General features: G+C 36.2%; 1 protein-coding gene across 1 annotated transcript; it reads right to left on the bottom strand.

Annotated features, from left to right (window-relative positions):
- Positions 1-10724: 10724 nt before the first annotated feature.
- On the bottom strand, positions 10725-22745 carry heg1 (heart development protein with EGF-like domains 1). Its single transcript, XM_046842743.1, has 13 exons — positions 21468-22745; positions 17644-19131; positions 17380-17490; positions 16735-16857; positions 16513-16583; positions 15300-15349; positions 14399-14556; positions 14082-14216; positions 13896-13938; positions 12508-12545; positions 12241-12328; positions 11907-12084; positions 10725-11781 (listed from the first exon to the last, which is right to left on the bottom strand). The coding sequence occupies exons 1-13, from the start codon at positions 21733-21735 to the stop codon at positions 11638-11640; spliced, it is 2895 nt and encodes a 964-aa protein (XP_046698699.1). The 5' UTR covers positions 21736-22745; the 3' UTR covers positions 10725-11637.
- Between the last annotated feature and the right edge of the window lie 762 nt (positions 22746-23507).

The raw sequence follows: 23507 nt of genomic DNA on the forward strand, positions 1-23507 counted from the left end.
CTCATCATTTGTTAGAGCTTTAAACGTGTGGTGGATGCACTTGATTTTTCCATAAAAATCTCTCCTTATATTAGTGTATTTTGTGCATTCTGTTGGGAAGAATTTTATATGAAACTGTGTACAGATCTGTGAAACATCTGTACATTCATTTAAACATTTTTACTATGTATATATTGCATTATTTAATTGTCTGGTTTACTATTCTATTACATTATGTCTGTACTTTCTCCTGCATTGTAATAAAGCTATTTCTGATTCTGATTCTGATAGTTGCCATTTTGTATTCACTCTTTAGGGCCAAATAGCATTGCATTTTAGTTTGTTGTTTTGTTTGAGTTTAGTTTAAAGACTATAATCACACTCTTAATACGTATCACCCAAATGAGGATGGGTTCTCCTTTTGAGTTTGGTCCCACTTAAGGTTTCTTCCTTGTAACATCTAAGGGAGTTTTTCCTTGCCACAGTCAGCATGGCTACTTATCAGGGATAAGTACACATTGTTCACCTTAACTGTTAAATTCTGTAAAGCTGCTTTGAGACATTGTCTGTTGTGAAAAGCGCTAAAGAAATAAACTTGACTTGACTTGATTTGAGTTTGCCAATGAGTGATGTAATTTTATGTGATTTGTGCTGTAATTTGGTTAAATGTGATTTTGTTAGTGTTGTGATTCAGAGCATTTGTGTGATGAGTGGCAGTAGATGTTATTAAAACATCAGGATTGAAGCTCTGGATCAGCTGAGAGAGGGGATTGGTTTATTTGATCATCTCTTGGTATTTTAGAGCTTTAGTATGATATGAGTGAGGGTCACTGAATTTTAGATGTTTCCAAAATTTGATTGCCCTTTTTTGTATCCTTATGAGTAGTGGCAATTTGACAAATTTTGCCCTGCAAGCATTATTTGTTGCGTGTCGGTGCATTTGTAATTTATTTTTACCGAATTCTGCATGCAGGGTCCTAAATGGATGTTTTTCCCATTTGGTCAAATGTTAATTGGGATTTGTCAATGGACCCCACACCTCACTACCAAAGACGGTAATTAAAAAAATATTATTTTTAGCCAAATTATAATTGGGATCTAAATAGGACATTGACTTTTTATGGCATAGAAGTGCTGTATGCTGTATCTCTTGGCATGATTTAAATTTTCTGTGGAAGTAATACATTTACATTTACATTTGCGGCATTTAGCAGACGCCCTTATCCAGAGCGACGTACAAAAGTGCTTTAAATCTCTAGTAATGGATAAATCTACACTGGTACGCAAGATTACTAACTTAATATAAATATAACTCGAATTCTACAAACTTGGAAAGTGCTAATTTAGGTATTTCAGGAAGAGGTAGGTCTTCAGTCGTCGCTTGAAGATAATCAGGGACTCTGCTGTACGGACATCTAGGGGAAGTTCATTCCACCACCTCGGTGCCAGAACAGAGAAGAGCCTTGAAGTGTACTTACCTCTCATTCTGAGAGAAGGTGGTACCAGTCGAGCAGTGCTGGAGGATCTCAGACAGCGTGGTGCAGTGCGAGATGTGATGAGGTCACTGAGGTAAGATGGTGCTGCTCCATTTTTGGCCTTGTAGGCAAGCATCAGTGTTTTTAATCTGATTTGTGCAGCTACTGGAAGCCAGTGAAGGGAGCGCAGCAGTGGGGTGGTGTGGGAGAACTTGGGCAGATTGAACACAAGTCGTGCAGCTGCGTTTTGGATCATTTGCAGTGGACGAATAGCGTTCAGGGGAAGACCTGCCAGCAGAGAGTTGCAGTAGTCAAGTCTTGAAATGACAAGAGACTGAACAAGCACCTGGGCAGCCTGTATGGACAGAAATGGTCGAATCCTTTGGATGTTATAGAGAAGAAATCGACAAGAACGAGCAACATTAGCGACATGTGAGAAAAAAGACAGTTCATTGTCCATAGTTACCCCAAGGTTACGAGCAGTGGCTGAAGGGGAGAGCAGAGAGTCATGAAGTGTTATTTGGAGATCTTGACCTGGAGATGAATCACCTGGGATGACCAGCAGTTCTGTTTTGCTGGGGTTGAGTTTTAGTTGGTGAGCACTCATCCATAAAGATATGTCTGACAAGCATGCTGAGATCCGAGCAGAAGCTGTGGTATCTGATGGAGGGAAAGAAAAGATGAGTTGAGTGTCATCTGCATAGCAGTGATAAGAAAACCCATGTGAGGATATGACTTCACCAATGGAGTGGATATAGAGGGAGAAAAGGAGGGGACCAAGTACAGAGCCTTGTGGGACACCAGTGGTGAGTCTGCACGGGCAGATGTGGATCCTCCATGTTACCTGGTATGAGCGACCTTCCAGGTAGGAAGCAAACCATTCCCATGCTGTTCCGCAGATACCAAGGCTCTTGAGGGTTGACAAAAGTGTCTTGTGGTTGACTGTGTCAAATGCTGCTGAAAGGTCCAGGAAGATAAGTACAGATGACAGCTTGGCTGACCGAGCAGCATGCAGTTTCTCAGAAACAGCCAAAAGGGCCGTCTCTGTGGAATGTGCCGCTTTGAACCCAGACTGGTTCGGATCATGGAGGTTGTTCTGTGAGAGATAGACAGACAGTTGGTTAAAAACAGTGCGTTCCAGAGATTTAGAAAGAAAGGAGAGAAGTGATACCGGTCTGTAGTTGTTGATGTCTGATGGATCCAGAGCAGGTTTCTTCAAGATAGGAATGACCCTTGCTTGCTTGAAGGTAGTTGGTACATAGCCAGATGTTAATGACCCATTGATGATTGTGGAGAGTAATATTTAATCCCAGGTAGTTGTAGTGTAGTGTGTACCAACCCCAGCCATTAGGGTTGCACAAGCCAGTGCACTCTTAGTGCCAGTCCCAAACCTGGATAAATGGGGAGGGTTGCAGGTCATCTGCATAGAGCAGACATTCAATTTGTGATTCAAGTAAGGTGAGATCAGGTGCTGTAGATCACTACAGACTGGTTGCTAGTTCGTTGATATAAATGTTAAACAATGTTGGACTTAAGAAATAACCCTGACACAGTGAATGCTGCTGGGTATAGATATCTTGTACATTTTGTACATGTCTTGTACATTTTGTGCTGATTTTTACACCACATTTATTTTCGGTGTATATTGATTTGATAAGATCATAGGTTTTACCTCCTATGCCACTTTCTATAAGTTTGTAATATAGTCATTGGTGTCAAATTGAGTCGAATGCTTTTTTAAAGTAAATAAAACATGCATATATTTGACCTTTATCTCGACTAACGTGTTTTTCAATTAGAGTATGTAATGTGAAGATGTGATCGGATGTCCGGTAATTTGGTAAAAATCCAATTAGATTTTTGGTCAGGACATTTGTGTATCGTGATGAAATTTAAGAGTCTAGCATATCCTCTCTCTCTCTCTCTCTCTCTCTCTCTCTCTCTCTCTCTCTCTCGCTCCCCCTTCACCACAAGATGGCAGCAGTTGTAATCCTCCGTACTGGTGTACTGGTTTATACATTACACAGTTGATATTTAAAAGCCAAGTTACAGCATTTAGATTTTGGTAAGCTTTATCAGTTTAAAAGCTAAATGACAGAAAACAGAATGGCCAGCATTTTCAGTTGGCTATTGTTGGAAGTTATTAAGAAAGAAAGGGGCGATTCAAGGATTTTCTTGGCACGGGGGGGACCCAGAACCAGTCAGGGAGGCCCATGGGAAAAGTCAAACGCCGTAACACAAGTGAGATGACATAAAAATTGCACTGCACACGCATCTCGTTTTTTACAAATAAAATAAATAAATAAAACCATCGAACAGACAATAATTGTTCTCAACTGCAGTGTACGGCATCTACCCATCTTTAACATTGAATGTATTGCTGCTGTGCCTGACTTTGTACCTGTTCCGTGAAAAAAAAGAGAAAAAAACGGATATTTTTTAGACATGCCCCTGTTGACAGCTACATTTAAGTGCCTCTCTTCAAGTTTCAAGTTTCAATTTTATTTGTCATATGTACAGATGTCAGTGTCAGTTTGTACAATGAAATTCTTAAGTGAGACTTTTACAACCTCTTCAGAAATAGTTAAGACACCTGCTAGTAACAGAAGACTAATTACACTTGAAGTCTGCAGGAGAGTTCGCAGGAAGAATTTGATATTACGAGATGCCACTGCAGAGTGTTGACATAATTAACCACTTAAAGGAAGACAAAATCTCCAGCTCTAAGTATTACACTTGAATTCATCAATCCTTATTCAGTACTGTGATGACTTTGGAAAAGTCAGACATGTGTTTAGATTTACTTGGTTTATAACAAGCTTAAAAAAGGTTGAGCAGAATAAAATTGCTAGACTTGCTAGAAGTCTATTGCTAGAACTGATATATTGGGGGGAAGAGGAATTAATTTCTAGTGAAAATGCATTTTATTTGCTAAAATCTAGCATACATAAAACAAATATTTATTCATTACCAGCAACCTCAGATATAAGCAATACCACTGTAGGTTCTGAAGTTAATTGTTTGTCATTGCTTGAGGAAATTGTGTTAGATATGCTATACTGGATAATTTCTGCAATGGCTGCAGAAATTGGAGTTAATTTAATTTAAATTACATGAAATCAAAATGTTGTTAATTATATGTAAGTTAGGGTCATGTTTTTGTGAACAGCTTTAAGTTTAGTAATAAGTTGTTATTAGTTGTTATTTTTGTATTATGTGGTGAGTGTTTGTGAATGGTGGAAAAATTTGTTTTGGCAAAAACAATAACCCAAACTGTCTGACCACAGGTAAGATTGTATGCAAAGTGCCATTTATTAAACTACATACAACATATTTCACTAGCCAAATAGGAAAACTATGAACAATTGCTCATTTTTAAACTAAATAAAAAGTTTTTTCTTCTAAATCTACCGAATAACGTTTTACTGTTAGTGACTACTTGGTGTATGTGCAAACTAGACACAAGGAATAAACAAAAAAACAACAACAAGAAAAAAGTTTGAAAACCTTTCATGAGTATTGACACCTTAGTTCCATTAAAGGCAATTAGAATATTACAGTATACAAAGACATCCTGTATTATTGTGTACTTTCAGTTTGTAGAAGGTAAACAGCATAGTTATTGCACCTGATTTGACATTGAACAAAAGTTTATGGGCCACTGTTGCAAATAAAATAAACTAAATGTTTGATCTTTTTGCAACTATAAACGAGTTGCTTTCGAAACAATGATTGCCCAATACATTGAACAATGCAGGTTCCTAATGCATAAACAGAGACAATAGTGCAGATGACATTTTCTTCTTTGTCATAAACAAATTGAGTGCATAAAGATATATATGAATTTCCAATAAGCCCCATTGAACAAATGAAGTGAAGTATTGCATGTGTTTCAATACTTCTAATGGTCATCCTTATCTGTCTCCGGAATCTGGGAGAAGAGAGTGTGTTGTTCATCTCCATGTTCTTCAGGTGTTTCCACAGGTAAATAACAGTGGCACAACATGATGCTGACATCCCACACAGATTTAAAATCAGAAAGCAGAATGTCATTACCATTACCAAGAACCAAGAAACAGCAATCCCTAGTGCCTGGTAATTAGTGTCGAAATTTAGCATTATTCCTTTAGAATTAGTAATGATAATTACAATCAATGCAATGTATAAACTGAATCCAAATAGATAGATAAGTCCATTGATTAGCAGAGCACAGTAAATAAAAGTACAAATGTTCTTCTTCAAACAAAGGCAGTGAGATTGTGCAGGAGTAATTTGGCAGTAATAATACACATTCTGCCAAAAGGACGAGGTTACACTTGTCATCATAATGTAAACCACAAACTTAGAAACAACTGTACGTACATAGTGCAGGCATGGTAAAGCATTCATACAGACCTTTAAAAGAGTACAGACACTGATCATAATGTTGCAACCAACAAGTATTCCTTGTAAAATATTAAGAGGAGGTTTCAGTTGCTGGTGTTCCCGCTGGTGAAAAATCATACAGTAGATGAAAAAAATGTTCATGAGGATGCTGAACACAGATGCAGGTACATTCACTAAAGCAAAGTCTTTGTGACTAAGTCCAACATATATATAAGAAATATTATTATCCATGTTGGTTACTTTGTTTTGATATGAGAAGTGTTCAGATATGATCAAATGTAGAACTGATATAATGTAATTGGTAATCCCTGTTAAACCAACAGATAAAAAAAAAACAGCTCTACCTCCTTTGCATTTTTCAAATAAAGGGCTCAGAACCACATGTCCTTTTAAGGGAGAATATCATGGCCACTTCCTTCAAGCATTTATCTATATAGACAGTACTTACGTATCTTAATGAATTTTGTCATACTGATAAAATAAGTATTTACCAGAATCTGTAATAAAGGCTAAAACTATAAAATTAAATAACATCATTTTGCACTAGTAGTATACACACAATACAGTATATTTTTAAAAAACATATTGCAACTTGCATAATTTTACTCTAAGAAATTATCCATTAACGAGCTCTGTTACTATACTCATGTTCTACTTAATTTCTTTTCTGTACTGTTAAAATGTAACTGCCACTTCCGATCTAGTCTTGTCCAACACATTTTTACTTTTTTGCAAGTTTCTTGTGCTTTAAGATATCTGTAAATAGTTAAAAATTTTGTTCTACTTCGTGATTTTCTTTACAGTGTACAACAGGTCATGAAGTACCACTTCCTTATGCCAGTTACTACTGTTCTGTTCACATGACAAAAAAAAAACTTTTCATATTTGAAAAATTCCATTTTAAAAGAAAGAAAATTTTTATGGTGTAATTAAATTTTCATTTTTTAGATGTAATAAATGAGCCACATTTTTGTACAGATAATAGATTAAATAAAACAACTAAATTGAAGCAACAATAATGCACAAGGCATAATTAACATTATTAAATCGAATTTTAAACCAACACTGAAGCAACTTTACTTTCTGCTTTAAGCAGGAGCAGGTGGCAGTGCAATTTATCAGTGTTTTATATTTATATTTATTTAGAAATGGAGCAGTCAAGTCTCTAAAAATGCAAATGTGAGTAAAATAGGTGCCACGTGCTTATTGAAATGTAGGTAACTTGTTTTATTAGAAATAGATATATGATTTTCATTCCCATTTACAATCCAAACTAACCACTCTCAGGGCATATTTATATTGCAATATACTGTATGTTCAAAGGATAAGAGCCTGGATCTAAAATTGGCTTAACTGGATTCTGTTTTTTTGGCATTTTATTTACACAATATATCTAACACACCTTTTATTGAAGAAAAGGTAGAACATTGTTAGTTGCATACATGTACCTTTGGTTGGAGTTACATTTGCAAAACTTTGCACATCTGGATTCTGATATTTGTGCCCTCTGTCAGATTGTAGGAACCTATTGGAGCATAGAAATCAAGTACCCAGATACACAGCTTCACATATCTGTACATTCTAAAACATTCAGTTCCTTGGACAACTTTTTCTAACCACTCTGGCAGTTCTGGCAGTATGATTTCCATCCTGTTGGAAGAGGTTCAAGACTTGTAGGTTGAAAGTCTCTTGCAGACTGGAACAGGTTTTCATCTAGGACTGCATTGTATTTGTATACACTGATCAATGCCCTAATTACTTAATTGCTGACTTTAGGTTTGTAGCCTCCTAGAGTCTGTCACTACTGTAAAATCTCTAAGGTGCAATATTTTGTTATTTTCTTAATAATATATTTAATGTGGCTCTTTCAAATATTACGAATGAGATATGTTTAAAAACCAAGCCCTGACTGATATTTTACTAAAACTTTATTTAGGTACTTTATCAAACAAATGTTGGGCAATTTTAGGATTAGATGAATTTACACTGTGATCATGATTTCTGGTACACGGGTCAGTTCCATTCAACTAAGTAACCTTTGGTGGGAAAAGGTTTGTACCAGAACTAATTTAGTGATTTCAAAGCACCAGTGGTGAATTCTCAGTGCATTTAGCACTGATTCTATGTGGACACTATATAATTTACTGTTCATGACATTAATGCTGCTGTGTTTTGCTCTCAATAATCAACGTCCTACCTTCAGGTGTTGTTTTGTTGATAAACGTTGAGAAAACATATGTAATCACTTTTAGGAGTTATGGAAATCTCTATCTGTATTTACAATTCAAATAGACATTGGAAAAATTGGTGGTCACAAAAAATCTAAACTAAACATGACCCAAAATTTAATTGGTGAGTACACATTGAGTTTTATGCACATAAAAACATTTGCAACATACATATTCACAACAAAAATTGACCAAAGACAATCTATTAAACAAACAGAAACCTTTTGTATGTACAAGTATAATATTGTGTATATAGTACAGAAAAACAATCATATAAACCATTATAAATACACCGTGGGTGAAGGGACAACATGCAAAATATTGCAAACCTTAAATAAACAGAATATTATCTTAATGGAAATTTTATGGATATTAGCTTCTTTTAAAATGTTTCTATAAATATTAAAGGTCACTATCCTTGTTATTTCTAACACCTTTTCTTGTGTGTACCTCTGATGATTTTGTTCTGTTTAATCTGTTGGAAAGATACAAGGGTCCTGTTGTGGGTGAAGATTCAGATCAGTTGATTTTAGTTAGCAATGCATTACCATTTAAACCACTTGGGAAAACATTTGTACCCTTTCTTCTTCTACATTTCTTCTTCTACAATCATTGAGAGTAATTAGCAGCTAGGTGTTGTGAAAATTACAAGAACACCAAGAAGTGTGATTCTCTTTACTAAAGCAAAAGGTTTGGCAATGTATTCATTTGGAGCCCTCAGATGTGCTTCTACATCATGCTATGGAAAACAGACATCTGTCATTACACAATGCAATTATTTCTGTTCATCAATCTGAAAAGGCTTTTAAGCAAAGCTGTGGGGTTTGTCCACAAACTTTTTAGTAAAATCAGACATTAATGATGGGTGAAGAGGCCAGGCGTGCAGTCAGCATGTCAGTTCCTCAAATGCGATTTATGGGGCTGAGATCAGGAAACTTTGCAGGACACTCTTTCATCCACGTTACCTTCGGCACACCACATCTTTAAAGAGTTTGATTTGTGCACAGTGGCATCATCTTGTTAGAATACATTTGGGGATCATAATTATAGTTGGGTTAGGGTTTATGTGTACTTCCAACTTTGTAGCAACATTTTGTGAATGAACCACATGCAGTACAGGTGAGATGATCAGGTGTCCACATACTTTTAGTCAAATACAATACCAGTCATTTTTTTTCATATTTTTTAACGTTGTATATTAACACTGTAAACATTGAAATTATGAAAGAATAAATACAAAATTATGTGTTCAACAAAACATGGTAAATAACCCAGAATATGTATTATTATTTTGTTCATTTCATTCCATTTTGTTCATTTGTTTATTGGCCCAAGCAAATCTCTTTTTGTCTGGCACATAAGATCAGAGAAGTATTAATGTGGGCTCTAATCTCAGGTGCTTTAAATCAGATTTGGAGGCTGCTAATCCTAATAAAGTTATACTCTGCAGCAGAGGTAGCTATTGGTCTTTAATTTTTTTGGGACAGTCCTCATGAAAGCCCATTTCAGCATATCGTTGGATGATTTTTGGCCACTGCACTTCGGAATACATTTAAAGTCATTAAATCTTTTCCAGATTGCTGACCTTAATTTTTTTTAAGATATTACAGACTGTCTTTTCTGTTTACATATATGAATGTTTCTTGCCATAACATAGATTTGAACAGTAGCTGTAGTAGCACTTATAGGGTTTTAAACTCTACCCTTTCTTCCTCTGCACAAGACAACTGATGGTCTCGAGCACATTGAGAAGGGATGAAATGTGACATATTAACTCATGGCACACCTGTAAATTGGTTATCTATTCCAGGTGACTACCTTATGAATCTGATGAGATAAAGCCATGAGTGACAGCTAATCTGTCAGTAAAGCTAAATGTAACTTGTGACAATCTAAACTTGTGGCAAATAAAACACAAAAAATTACTATCCATCAGGTACCCGGTCTAACTGCAAAGAAAGATAAGATAGATCATATTTGTGACAATACTAATTTAGTAAGTAGCAAATTATTTTATTAAAATCTTGTATCTTTCTACCATCTAGTGGTAAAAATACACCAATCGGGCATTTCATTATTACATTTTAAGATTATGACCTGCGAGTGGGCAACACTGATTCTCTCTTCATCATGGCACCTGTTGGTGGCAGCAAGTGAACATTTTTGCTTAAAATTGATGTGTTAGAAGCAGAAAAAAGGGCAAGCGTAAGGATTTGAGCAAGTTTGACAAGTTTGATAGCTAGACGACTGGGTCAGAGCATTTCCAAAACTGCAGCTTTTGTGGGGTGTTACAGCACTAACTTATGCTTGTGTATACTATTGTGAACGGTTTTATAGTGTAAACTCCTTTAAAATTAACCACTGCTCTCTCTTTTTTTTTTGCATAATGTCAAAAACAAGCAGTTGCCACTAAAATGCAACCTGTTTTGTTTTAAACCTAAAATAATTTACTCCTATTTTTTGTCATTATATTATTTATATATGGAGTCCATAAGTCTGAAATACTTCTAAGTCCTATCAGTAGCAATGTACTTGATCATTTGGCTTTTAATCAAGTGAAAATTAATTTTTCTTGTGTGCTCTTTATGAAGTCACTTTTTGTCATCCAACATGCTGCTCCATGACATGATGTAAAAAGTCATACAAAAACAAGGTATTCAACATTACTGCTGCTTTTATTTAAATATTTCTGACTAAAACGCCAGATTTGACCATCCACAAGGGAGACAAGAAAATACTGGTTGGTACAAAATAGTTATAAAAATGTAAGCTATTAACAAAATATAATACACCTTACAACACAAATGATAACAAGGATGTAGCAAAACAACTGGGATTTTTGCGCGCACACACACACACACACACACACACACACACACACACACACACACACACACACACACACACACAGTTGTTTTTGTAGATCATGCTTTGAGAAATGATATTAAACTAAAATGCAAATATATCTGGAAATGGCATTAAGTTAATTCAAATAAATAAGAATGCTGCACGGTTTATTGTGGTATCATGGATGTAGTGCTAAAATCTCTATTGTGTAAAGAAATAGCACAGAGTGCATTTTAGTTCACTTTATGCTCTTAAGTGAATGTTATAAGGACCTACTTTGTCCTGCTACATCTACTGATAAAACAGTCTACAGCAATATACCATTTGTACAGTTTACCAGCATTCAGGTTTAAATACAATAAGCTTGTACAGACGTGCACACTTTTGCACCACCCTGTAGCATGTGTTTCATTGCCTTACATTAGAAGTGTTATTTCTATGGCTTATTCCATTTGCAATCAAACATCTGAGTTTGTATCTGTGCAACACTTGATTTGCTAACAGCATCTTTATTGAGCGCATTTCCCCTTGTGATTATTTCACAGTTCTTCGAAGGGGACACACCACGAATTTGATTTCTTTCCTGCCAGCTCGTTTTCACATTCATAGGCTGCTTAGTGGTCAGTGTTGTCCCTATCCAAGGTCAGCTCCATCTTGCTATGGAGCCTTTGCTACATTCATTAGAAGAGCTGAGCTGATGACTCAGTCCAAATGCAGTGAGGTCAAAAATAATCTCGCCGCCGTGAGTCATCACTGATGAACGACGGATTCCACTGTGCCGGGTAAATGCAGGAGTGTCGTGAACCAGGCAGGCCTGAGAACGGATAAAGCCCGTTCCTCTCCAGATCTGCATTTCGCAGAGCTGGCTGAAAGAAAATACATAAAATGCACATAAAAATCTGGTCTTTAAACAAACATATACACATAATCTAAAGAAAATGTATTTTTAATAGTAGTATGAATAGTAGTAGTAGTTATTTTGATTGCCTACAGAGTAATAGATGTCCGTCATCTGCAGGAGATTCTTGGTACTGCCATTTTCTTGCATCTCAATAGTCTCCCTGCCCCACTCCATTGATACACGATTACTCTTGGGAAATTCACCATATGGAGACATTTGAAGATCCCCGCTTTTAAAGATGATTTTGTTAATGTCATTTTTGTCCTTCCTGTAAAAGGAAGTCATCGGTTAAAGGTTATTATGTATAAGTTATTCTACATTATTAATTTAACAAAAACTTTATAAATATAAGCACATAGTATATCTATTACAAAAGTAAGTTTTAGCTGTAGGCCTGAAGAATTTTATAAACAGTCTAACCTACCTACAACAGGTTATGATGAGAGCAATGATGACAATAAGCAACAATCCCCCAGCAGCAGGAGATACCACCTTTGCTATCAGCCCATAAACTGCACAGAAGGAGGAAAAAATAAAATCATTCCTGAGAGTTTGTGTATCATTATTTGCACTTTAATCAGTAGGGAAAAGAAAACAGTGCCACTACTCACAGTATGTGAGATCCTACTAAAATACAGAAATTATATTTGATATGCTGATGGGGCTTGAAATTATATAACAGGACACTTACAGTTATTGCAGTTAAATCCACCAAATCCAAATGGACATCTGAAAGATACATAAATCAAAATCAAAAATCAAATATTCCACCTTTCAAATTTAAATATGAATTTTGTGCACCTGCTTCTTTAATAATGTCTTCCATTTCTTGTTATATTTGTGTATTTTTATGACTTTCTATGCATATATATTAAGGGTGTAGTGGTACACAGAATTCACCTCGGTTTTTAACTCACAATTCGGTTAAATTTCGGTGCGATAAAATTCGTTTTTTTTATTAACACAGGTTTTTTTATTATTATTATTATTATTATTATTATATATTATTAAATATAAATGTAATATAAATATAATATTATATAAAATGATATATAAAATTATATTTTATAAAAACAAAATAGAAAAAATCTAATTAATGCAATATGCATTTTTTAATAGTGATTAAATTAATTAATCAATATAATAGGAACAAATGTAATTGATTAAATAAAATAAAATAAATGGAAAAATTAAATAGATTACAATTATTAGACACCATTTGGGTAATACAGTTGTGTGTGTGTGTGTGTGTGTGTGTGTGTGTGTGTTTGCATTTAATTTTTTAAAAATATGAGCTACTTAACTTGACATAAAAAACTAAATAATCAAAAGCTGGTTAGCGGCTAATGCTAGCATTAAGGATTCTTTAGCATTTTCATGCATGCGCAAAACAAATTGTATTTCCGGTATGGCGTGAGTAGCCACAGTGACACTGCACAAACTCTAATTTCTTTTTTTTTTTTTTTTTTTAACCCCTGGCATTGTTGTGTATGCTTTCAAGTTTATTAATAATTAAAAAATGTAATCAAAGTGTGATGCAGAGACTAAATGAACTTTTTTTAACTGATTTTAACTGTTTCGCATGTAAAAAGGTACACACGTGTACCAAACCGAAAGCCCTGTACTGAAAAATGTCAGTACGAATACGTGTACCGTTGCAACCTTAATATATAGATCATATATATTTATATTGTAAAAGCTGTCTAAAACCCTAAAGATGTCTAAAAACTGATTAGATTAAAGGTGATTTCTTCGCAGATTTCCTCAACTGTTCAAACCCCTACCCCTGAACCAGGAAAAAAATTTTTTTTAAAACCTCTTTCCTTCTTAGAACTGCTTATTAATTGCTTAAGAGCGAATTTATGTGCAATACTATATAAGCAAGGAAACTACACCTAGGTGATTGAGGGGCATTATAAACTATCCATGCTCTCGTCTCTTCCAATGTGGACTGAACACCTCTAACACATTCTATTGCACGTTCTTGAAATCTTCTTGCCCGGAATGTCTGTTTTTTGCTGTATTCTGCTCCATTATGCAATAGCATCTAAACTGATAGATAAAACCACATTTACTTACTCCATGCATGTTCCATTAACAAGCTTAAAGCCATCGCCACAGTCTGAAATACGAAAAAAATGACTTAAAAAATGACAAAAATAATTGTTATTATTATTGTGATTAATAATTAATATTCTCCATACTGATATGAATTGACAATCAAAGGCTTGTCTACAATGTTTCCAAACAAATCTAAGCTCCAACCTCTACAGGTGCTGTCCTCTGTGTTCTTTTTGAAGTATCCTTCATGGCACTGACAGTACGGGGTCCCATCAGTATCATTGCAGACAGCATACTGAGTGTCACATCTATTCTTCTGGACTGAGCACAGACTCCCCACTGAAATAAAAGCGATGGCAGAGATTAGAATTAATCCAGGGCAAAATGTATTCTTAATTTTGTGGGTTCATTAAAATGTATACATTACTTAATAATGTATAGGACAATGTAAAAATGCATTGAGTAATATACCAGGTAGCCAACAGACATGAGGCTGATTACTGTTTATAGAGTTACTGTACTTTGATACATGAGCCGGTGTTGATGCTTTAAAGAGCAGTGGGACTGTGGTTTGTTGCAGTATTGGAGAGACATCTGGATTCTATGGAAGATGTCAATGCTGGTCACGTTAGCAGACATAGAGAACATGTTCACAGCCAAGATGTGCAACCTGTCCATCCTGCACATAAAAGCACAATTAAATCACGCCTCACTGATAAATAAAACAAAATATCCTACAAATCAATGTGACCGTTTTTGTGTATGCAAAAACGATGGCAGTATCAATCAATCACAGTTTTATTCAATATTTGGCCAATATGTGGTAACATTTGTGGACACCTAACTATCACACCCATTTGTAATTCTTCTCTGAACTGTTGACACAAAGTTGCAAACACACAATCGTATAGGATGCCTTTCTATGCTGTCACAATGAGCATCTGCTGGAACTAAGGAGTCCTAACATGTTTCCAGCATGGCAATGCCCTTGTGCACAATGCCAGGTCTATAAAGAGTGTGCGGAGGTTAGTGTGGAGGAACTTAAGTTGCCTGAACAAGGTTTGACCTCCGTCTCACTGACCACCTTCGTGATTAACTGAAATGCCTACTGCACCCCAGCCTGAAAAGACAAATCCCCACAGTCACAGAACGCTCCAAAACCTAGAGGAAAAACCTCCCAGAAGGTTGGAGGTTATTCTAACAGCAAAGAAGTGACTTAATCTGGAATGCATGATCAAAAAGCATATACAGGTGTGATGATTCAGGTGTCCACATAAATGTGGTTTTATAGTGTATAATAATTCAACCTGAATTGGCAATGTCTTATCATAATTGACATAATATTATACACACAGTAATAACGTATTCAGTGTTATAGTATTAGAACAAAATATTTAATAATTATAACATATATACACTTACAGCAGAGTTGATCGTCTATAACCAGGTAGGTTGAAGAGCGAGTCGTTCAACTGCAGAAAAATATATTTAAATTCAAGAATGTGAAATATCGTGCAGTTATATAACATTAGGGCACAATGTAAGTTTCAAACAATAGAATTTCACAAAATGCACAATGCAGTATTTTAAATATTTTGACCACCAAACTGGCATCAGTAAAACGATATCCAGATAATAAAATATGCAATTTTGAAGAATTACGGAAGAGTACTTATTTGTAGATATTTATATGTAATCCAAGTAAATATAATGAACTACATTTAAATTAATAGATAGTTTATGTATATATATACATAAAACTAGTAGCTCAGGTTCTGTAATTGTTTCCCATTTTGACTATTAACAGCAAACTGGTCAAACATGCGCATTTAATTCACTTTTTTACAAATATACCCTGTGTTGCATATAGACAGAACAGATTCTACCATAAAATGTCACAGTTCCTTTTATCCAAGATATTCAAAATGCTTAAGTAGCATCATCAGCTGTTGTGAAAATGAATAATGGCAGAATGAATAGTTTGTGATTATAAGACAGGTGTGTTGGAAACACAAACTGATGAATATTTATTTGGCACTCTAATAAAAGGTAAAAGGTATAAAAACATTTACGAGGAGCTGTTTGCTTCCTGAACCCCCCACAATACAAGACTGGATGAATATTGTAAACAATATCTACATAATGGAAAGAATTACATTAACCCTACGTCTTAAGAAAAATGTTTTATTGAATTTTGGTCTAAGTGGGTTGAGTATGCAAGACAATTTTGCGCAGACTTCACAGAAGTATAGAACAAATGACCTTTACTCTTTGAATGGAAACTGTTTTTGCAAGTTTCCTTGCTCACTTCTCCCCATTCCACATTGGAAATTAGTATGCTCTTTCCTACAGCCTTTATTAAGAAGTTGATGTTACAAAGAATTACAAAGAATATATCAGACCTCCCCGAGGTAATTATTGTCTCCCCCAATCCCCCCCCTTTAATATTTGTTTATTATAATTTATTATTATTATTATTATATTTTATTGTATTAATTCTTTTGGGGTTTTTTTCATTTTTACTATGTAGACATTCTACAATTAAAAAAGGTTTTGTTACTTTACTACTACACTGTTGTTACTGCACTGAAAAAAAAGAATAAAAAAAAAAGACAGGTGTGTTCTCTGTACTTACCAACTTTAAAATTTCTCTGTGCGATTCATGCAGAGAAGTGTTCACACTAAAAATTCCCAAGAATGTCTTTGCTGTGGGGCACAATCACAAAACAAAAAACTCGTGTTAAATGCTTGCAGAAATTATAGGCATTAGTTTGTTACCCCTAACCACTGACCACTTTGACAACAGCCAGTTCTGGGCTTGTATTATTGTATAAAGCCCCAATTCTGCATAACCTACTCTGTGTACAGCTTCGTCCATCTTGCAAGTCATAACCTAGGGCACAGTCACAGCTGAATGAGCCCCTGGTGTTCACACAGACCGAGTCCTGTGGGCACGGGCTGCTCACACACTCATCCACATCTGCAGAACAATATAAAAACTTATTGTAATACTGGCTCTCAATGAGGCACATTTCATCTTAAACGACTACATGAAATTTGTGCACATTTCAGAGCCTTGTAATAAACATTCTACAATTGGCTTAAATAGATGTGTTAAAGAAAATAAATGAAATTCTACCCATTAATGTCTTGACACATTTATAGGAAAACTGCAGCATTTATTACAGAGTACACTAAACAAACTGGTAAAAACTACTTTATTGCTGAGTGGATGATTTTCCTTCATTATTACTTTAATGGCAATTGAATATTTTTCAACTTAATGTTTATTTGTCAAATGTGTATTGTGCATGTGATTTCTGTGGGCAAGAATTTTGAAAAGCTTTTCGGCAAGAAGAAAAGAAAACATTTTTATAAGGTCAATTTTCTCTTTCACCATCTTCTCCCAGTTTAGGGAAGAGTTTAAGTGAATGCCTAACAACCCCCATGTGAACTGTGCCAGTACAGAGGAAATCCAAGTATCCATATCTGAATTTCTTACCCTCAGTGCAGTTTTCTCCTCTCCAGGCAGGCAGACAGTCACACCTGTAGCCATCCGATGTCAACACACATTTACCTCCATTTGCACAGATGTGATGTCTACACATATGATCTGGAATAAAAGCACAGCAGACAGTATAAAAAGCAAGCTCACGTTTAATAATCTTCACAAAAAGCATTATATTGCTGGATTATCTATATCATCTCAAGCCAGCAGAAAAACCTTTTGAACAATTGCATGCATGAATAGCTTGAGAAAACACACCAGGAGTGGTCGAGGCTTCAGTCTCAGCACGCTTTCCTGTTGTAATAACTGCAGTGCTCGTGGTGACAATGCTCTTAGTGTAGAAAGCAGTGGTGTGCTGGCTGTTTGCTGAGGTGCTGCTTGGTGTCGCAGTGCTGGTCTCAAAGTGCAGTGTGCTCACGTCAGTAGCACCAACTCCAGACTGGGATGAGCTGGCAAGCGGAAAGGGTGTGGCTGTTAGATTGGTGGTGTGTTGCTGTTCTGAGGTGGGAGTGATCTTCTGAGTGGTCTCTGTTGAAGAGAGGGTACTGTGTGTCGTACTGTAAGCCTCGGGAGTGGTGCTGGTTTGAAACTGTTGTGTGGTATGTGTCGCTGTGGTGCCTGTGCTATCTAGTGTGGTACTAGTAACAGACACAGTGCTAGTCTTATGTGTGTCTTCCTCTTTGATTGGTGGCACGTGGGTCAAGGGTCCTGCAGCTGTGCTCAGAGCTTCAGTAGGCTCTGGATGATTATCTGTTTGGGAAACTAAAGTCTGTTGGGTGGATTTGGACTCATCCACACTGGTGGTCATATCCCAGGCGGTGAAAGGTGCAGTAGTCAGACTGGAAATAGTAGTTTCTTCCATAAACGTCTTAGGCTCATCTGGTTTCTCATCTGAACTGGTGCTCACGTGACCGATAGGAGCGTCTGTGGTCTCGCTGTCCTGATGAGACACATTTGTATATGGAGTATTGTCTGTCAGGACAAACGGAGAGATGGAAGATGAAGATGAGCTACTGTTAGTATAGAACATCTGGTTGGTGGAAAAATCAGATGTGGAGTCCATCTCACTGACGGAGCTGTTGATTACTATAAGAGGTGGTGTGGAGCTAGGATTGCTAGTCTTAGGCATTGACTCAAAATCTGTTCCTGTAACAGTAGGCTGTCTTGTGTGAGACTGGGTAATTTCGGAGCCAGGAGAGACCTCAGTATTAAAGACTTCCTTTTGAGTGACATTTGTACTGAAGTCCTCGGATGTCGCCTCACTATGGCTGGTATCCTCAGTGTACTCCATATACTGAGTAACATCTGTCTTCTCCAACTGCCCAGTGGAAGCATGTGGAGCTGTCTCCGGGGAGCTGGAGCCTTCCACATATGAAGAGGTGCTGTTGGATGTGATGGACAGCAGAGCGCACTCTCCGGCACGGCAATCTGTAGTGGAGATGTAAGCGCTATCAGTGTTTGATTCTGTAGATTCTGTAGTATCCTGGTCTATGTGCTCCTGTTCAGTTAGCTTTGTCACAGTGAGATCTCTCACAGTTCTGAACTCAGACACAGGTGGCCACTCTTCTGCTACTTTATTGGCATCAGTGATGTTGGCTGTTGTAGAAGGATCTTTCCACTCAGTCACTGTGTTGGTGCTGATTACAGGGCTGGAGTCTGGCAACTCAGTGGACATGGCTGATCTGTTTTGTGTTGTCCAGCTCTCCATGACCTTAGAGGAAGAATCCTGATCAGTGGTTGGATTACCTGGAAAAAGAAGTCACATGGCATTTATAAAATCAAAATTGGCATAACTGTTATCCGAAAACATCCCAAATAGAGATAAAAACAGGTTGCATTTTTTCCAGAACTTTTAACTGTAGCTGTTCTTATTCAAGAGGGCTACACAATCACTCTGAGAATCTTGGGAACCATTACAGAAGATGTTTTCAAGAGTAACTGCGGATGTAATGATTTTGGGTGGAGAACAATTGGCAACCAAACCCGTCTAAGCTAACAAAAGCTTGAGCCCTATAAATGGAGGTGACCTGACTCATTGGAAATAGCTGTTTCCTTCCTTGCGCTGACCTAGCACTGTGCATTATACAATCATTATACTGTCACTCGCTACATAGAGTTTATACACTGATAACAATCATCATTGCAATTGCAATCAACAAGCACAAAATCTTGCCCAAGAGGATATTTACATTTTACATTATGAAAACTGCGTTTAAACGGGGAATTCAGCAAAGAACGCCGGAACAATTAAAAAATAGAATCCTGGAAAAACAGTGGTTTAATAACCTACTTATAGCTTAATAGTTTAACATAAATGTACAGGTATGTTTGCATAATTTTTTCTTCGTAACATCTGGAAAAAAAATTAAATCTAAAATACGACCAAGATTAAAACCTTGAATATCTGCAGTAACCTGTTCAGGATCTCCTCGTGGGAAAAACATGATTCTTGTACAGTGTAGAAACACTTTTAAACTGACAGGAATATCGAAAGTGAAGTAGTAAGTAGTTCCACTTTTCCAGCGGAAAAAACAGCGAACTATTAGAAACAGCACATTGTTCCAGATCAGAAGGATGCAATTGGAAAAAGTGGTCAGACTATTAGTATATCTATAAAAGTGGTCAGGCTATTATATAACTTCATCCACCAGGATATATGGGCATCCGTTAGCTGTTCAGGAAATCAAGTAAATCAAGAAATTGGGCAGTTGCTCTTGTCTCAAGCCTTGTCTTACATTTATCATTATGCCATTTAGCAGATGCCTTTATCCAGATTGACTTAAATTATAGGAGCAGTTGGGGGTTAAAGGCCATGCTCAAGGGCCTAAAAGCGGCTCTGAAAACTTAGCTCTGATCGGAGGATCGTAACAGAGCTACCACTTTATGATGACGTTTTTTTGTCACTGTATATGTGGATAGAACAACAATCTTTAACATAAAGAGTTTATAAAATGTTCTTTATTTATGAATTTATATAATAATAAACTGACTTTATATCGCACAAAACCAAACATACACACACTTGTTCTAATTTGGATATAAAGCTGAGTTAATGTAATTTGCGTCATAAAACTAAGATTGAGTTTGGACTGAGGATGGCGTTCATCCCAAACAACGCAAAAGAGTTAAGAGTTTAACTATATATCAAGTTATCAGCCTGTGACGAGTTACATGACCGATACCTCGATATATAGTTAAACTCAACTCTTTTGCTTTGTTTGTTAAAAAAATTTTTTTTACTTTAAATCAAACTGAAGTCTGTGGGCTGAAATAAAATGTTGCATTATACCAAACATTATATTAAAATGAAAGTAGCCAGGGCACTTCTTATTTATAATTTCATATGATTAAAAAAAAGAAATAAACTTTTCTCTGTAATTTGTGTAACTAATGCAGTCTTATTTTCAGGCTTCTGCTCCAGTGAAAATGATTATTAGACAATTCGAAACAATCCTATGGATTAGTACAATCGAGTTCAACATCTAATTCAGCTATACAGTGACCTCTAATGAGACATGAAGCTGGTCCTTAATGTTTATAAGTGTTTCTAAATTGCATTTCTCTAATACTTACAGATCTTCTCTAGGTCATTATCTTTTGCAAATGGACAGTAGTCCCACCCCACATCCGTAACAAAACTGGTTACATAGAGAATAAAAATAGAAGTGTGCTGAATAGCATAGTTTCGGTGGTATTGTCAGACATCGAATAGTTACCTTATGATACAAAAGCATACATTGTGTGGAGGCATGAAATTTACAACCCAAATATTTACTATTTTAATTGTTTAATTGTATAGTTACAATTGTTTAGTTGCTACATTAAAGTCTAAATCACAGCAAGCTGCAACACTCAAAAAGAAGATCACTTATTTATCACGTTACTCAAATTGAAGTGTAAACACTAAAAAAAAGGTGTGTATGATTAAGGAAGAATAGGCTCCCTGCTTTATTGCCAGTGTGTTTTAATGATCTGTCATCATTTTTCAAGGAAAATTCCCAGACCCAGTTATTCCACACTGTCCAATTTTCCTATCAATACTCGTGATGTAGATCTCAGACTACGATCACGCCTCTTCTTACCCGTGTGAGTTTCCCTCTCTGAAAAACTCGTATGAAGATCGGACGATTCTGGGGTGGCTGAGTATCCAAGCCTTGTTGTCCCCCCGCCGATCACAGCTCTGGAGGAAGTTGGAAAGTCAGTAGATTGCTCTAAATCCTCAGTGCCGGCAGATAAATAAGTTTCAGTCACCGAACTACTGTCCGCAGATCCCCCAGCAGGTACTTTACACAGACCCAGAACTACCACGAACACGAGACCGCGAATGCGCCCCGAACCACGCGCTTCCATGATGAAGAAAACAAACTGAAGAAATACTGAGGACTTGATAATAAATAAGACGGCGAAATCATCCGGGTCCGCATCGGAAAGCGTGTATGTCGTCAGATCTCCATGTGGAAAAAGCCGAAATGTTGCTTAAAAAAAAAAAAAAAAAAAGTTCAGACCGGGGTTAAGAGAGAGCGCTTTTTATTTCTGCACAACACAAGCCCGTATCTCACATCCCGGGCCGGGCGGCTGAGACTCCGCCCCTTCAATACTCAGGCTGGAGCGATATACCGTGTGAAAACAGTATCGCGATAACGAACTTCGCGATATCTCCGAACAAAGGTGTGCAATTCAAACCATTTCCTTGAACCCAAAAATACTGGTATTAAAAACCTTTCATTTATGGAGTAAACCACTGAGGTAGGATCTCCTCATGGAAGGTACAGTAAAACCCCGTTGGACGAGCATAATTCGTTCGTGAAAATTGCTCGTAGGTCCATTTTGTCGTACGTTCGAACTAATTTTCCCCATAAGAATTAATGTAAAACGATTAAATCCGTTCCGAGACCTCATTCGATCGCTTATTTCTGCACTTAAAAGTATTTGTAGCCTATTTTAAAAAAAAAGGAATACACCACAAATTACTTTTTACCTCGTACTTTTCAACTATATACTTCTTGGTTTCAAAGGTAATTCTATTTAATTTATTTTTCCCAGCACCATCACTGATTTTCTTGAGACATTTTTCAAGATTTCTAGTGAAATAAAAATATAACACTAACTGCCTTCAAAATTGGCTCGCAAAATAGGCTACAATTTTGCGAGTAAGGTCGCTCGTATCTTCGTTTGCTCGTACTATTATTTGCTCATACAAAACGGTTTTACTGTACTTTATTTTTGTTGTGATACACACATCTGAATGGACAATCTTTGAGTCTAGGGATTCCAGTGCTTACAGCATGTTATGTACCATATGATTCAAAAAGCTTCATTAAAAACAATTAGCTTGATTTTAGAGATGATGTATGTGATTCAATAAGCAAATAATACTTGTAAATACATCAAATTATTAACATTATACTTTATATGAACTTTATGAAAACTACTGATGAAAAACCTGCACTAGTCTTCTTTGAAAGGTCAGGTTGCATAAACGGGATAGTCAAGAACGCAACCAAATAAATAGAGTGGGTTGTATTTGAATTTTCTTTTTTACACTTAAATCATATAGTTTCTTATTTGGTTATACATTCTTTCTTGATTAACACATTATAAAAAAATATAATTTAACATACAAGCTGACAGTGGTGAATCAGCAAGATATAAATATACCCACACACCAGTTCACCAGAGAAAGAGAGTTGAGCAATTTTTTCTTTTTTTATCTTTACCGTCTATACTGTACAATCACTGTTTTAAGACCCATTTATATACACAGTAACATATAGCCCATAAAATATTTCACATACTGTAACAATAATGTGGATATTATAGTTCTATTGCACACCTTGAAAATGTGGTACTGGTACTGAAAGAAATAGCATGCTTCACAGCTTTAGTTCCCCAGTTCAATCCTGAGCGTGGGTAAGGTCTGCATGAACCTCCACAAGTCCTTCTTATGCCTTTGTGGATTTTCTCAAGATCGGTTTAAATAAGTGCATGAATGTCATTGTAAGAGGCTTCCCAGCCAGGGTGTATTCTCACCTTATACCCAGTTTTCCCTGAATAGGTTCTACATCATTACCAGGATAAAAATGACTGAAATTAAATTAATAAAATTAATTTAATCTAATTAA

This window comes from Silurus meridionalis, chromosome 3 (genome assembly GCF_014805685.1).
Source record: "Silurus meridionalis isolate SWU-2019-XX chromosome 3, ASM1480568v1, whole genome shotgun sequence".
NCBI lineage: Eukaryota > Metazoa > Chordata > Actinopteri > Siluriformes > Siluridae > Silurus > Silurus meridionalis.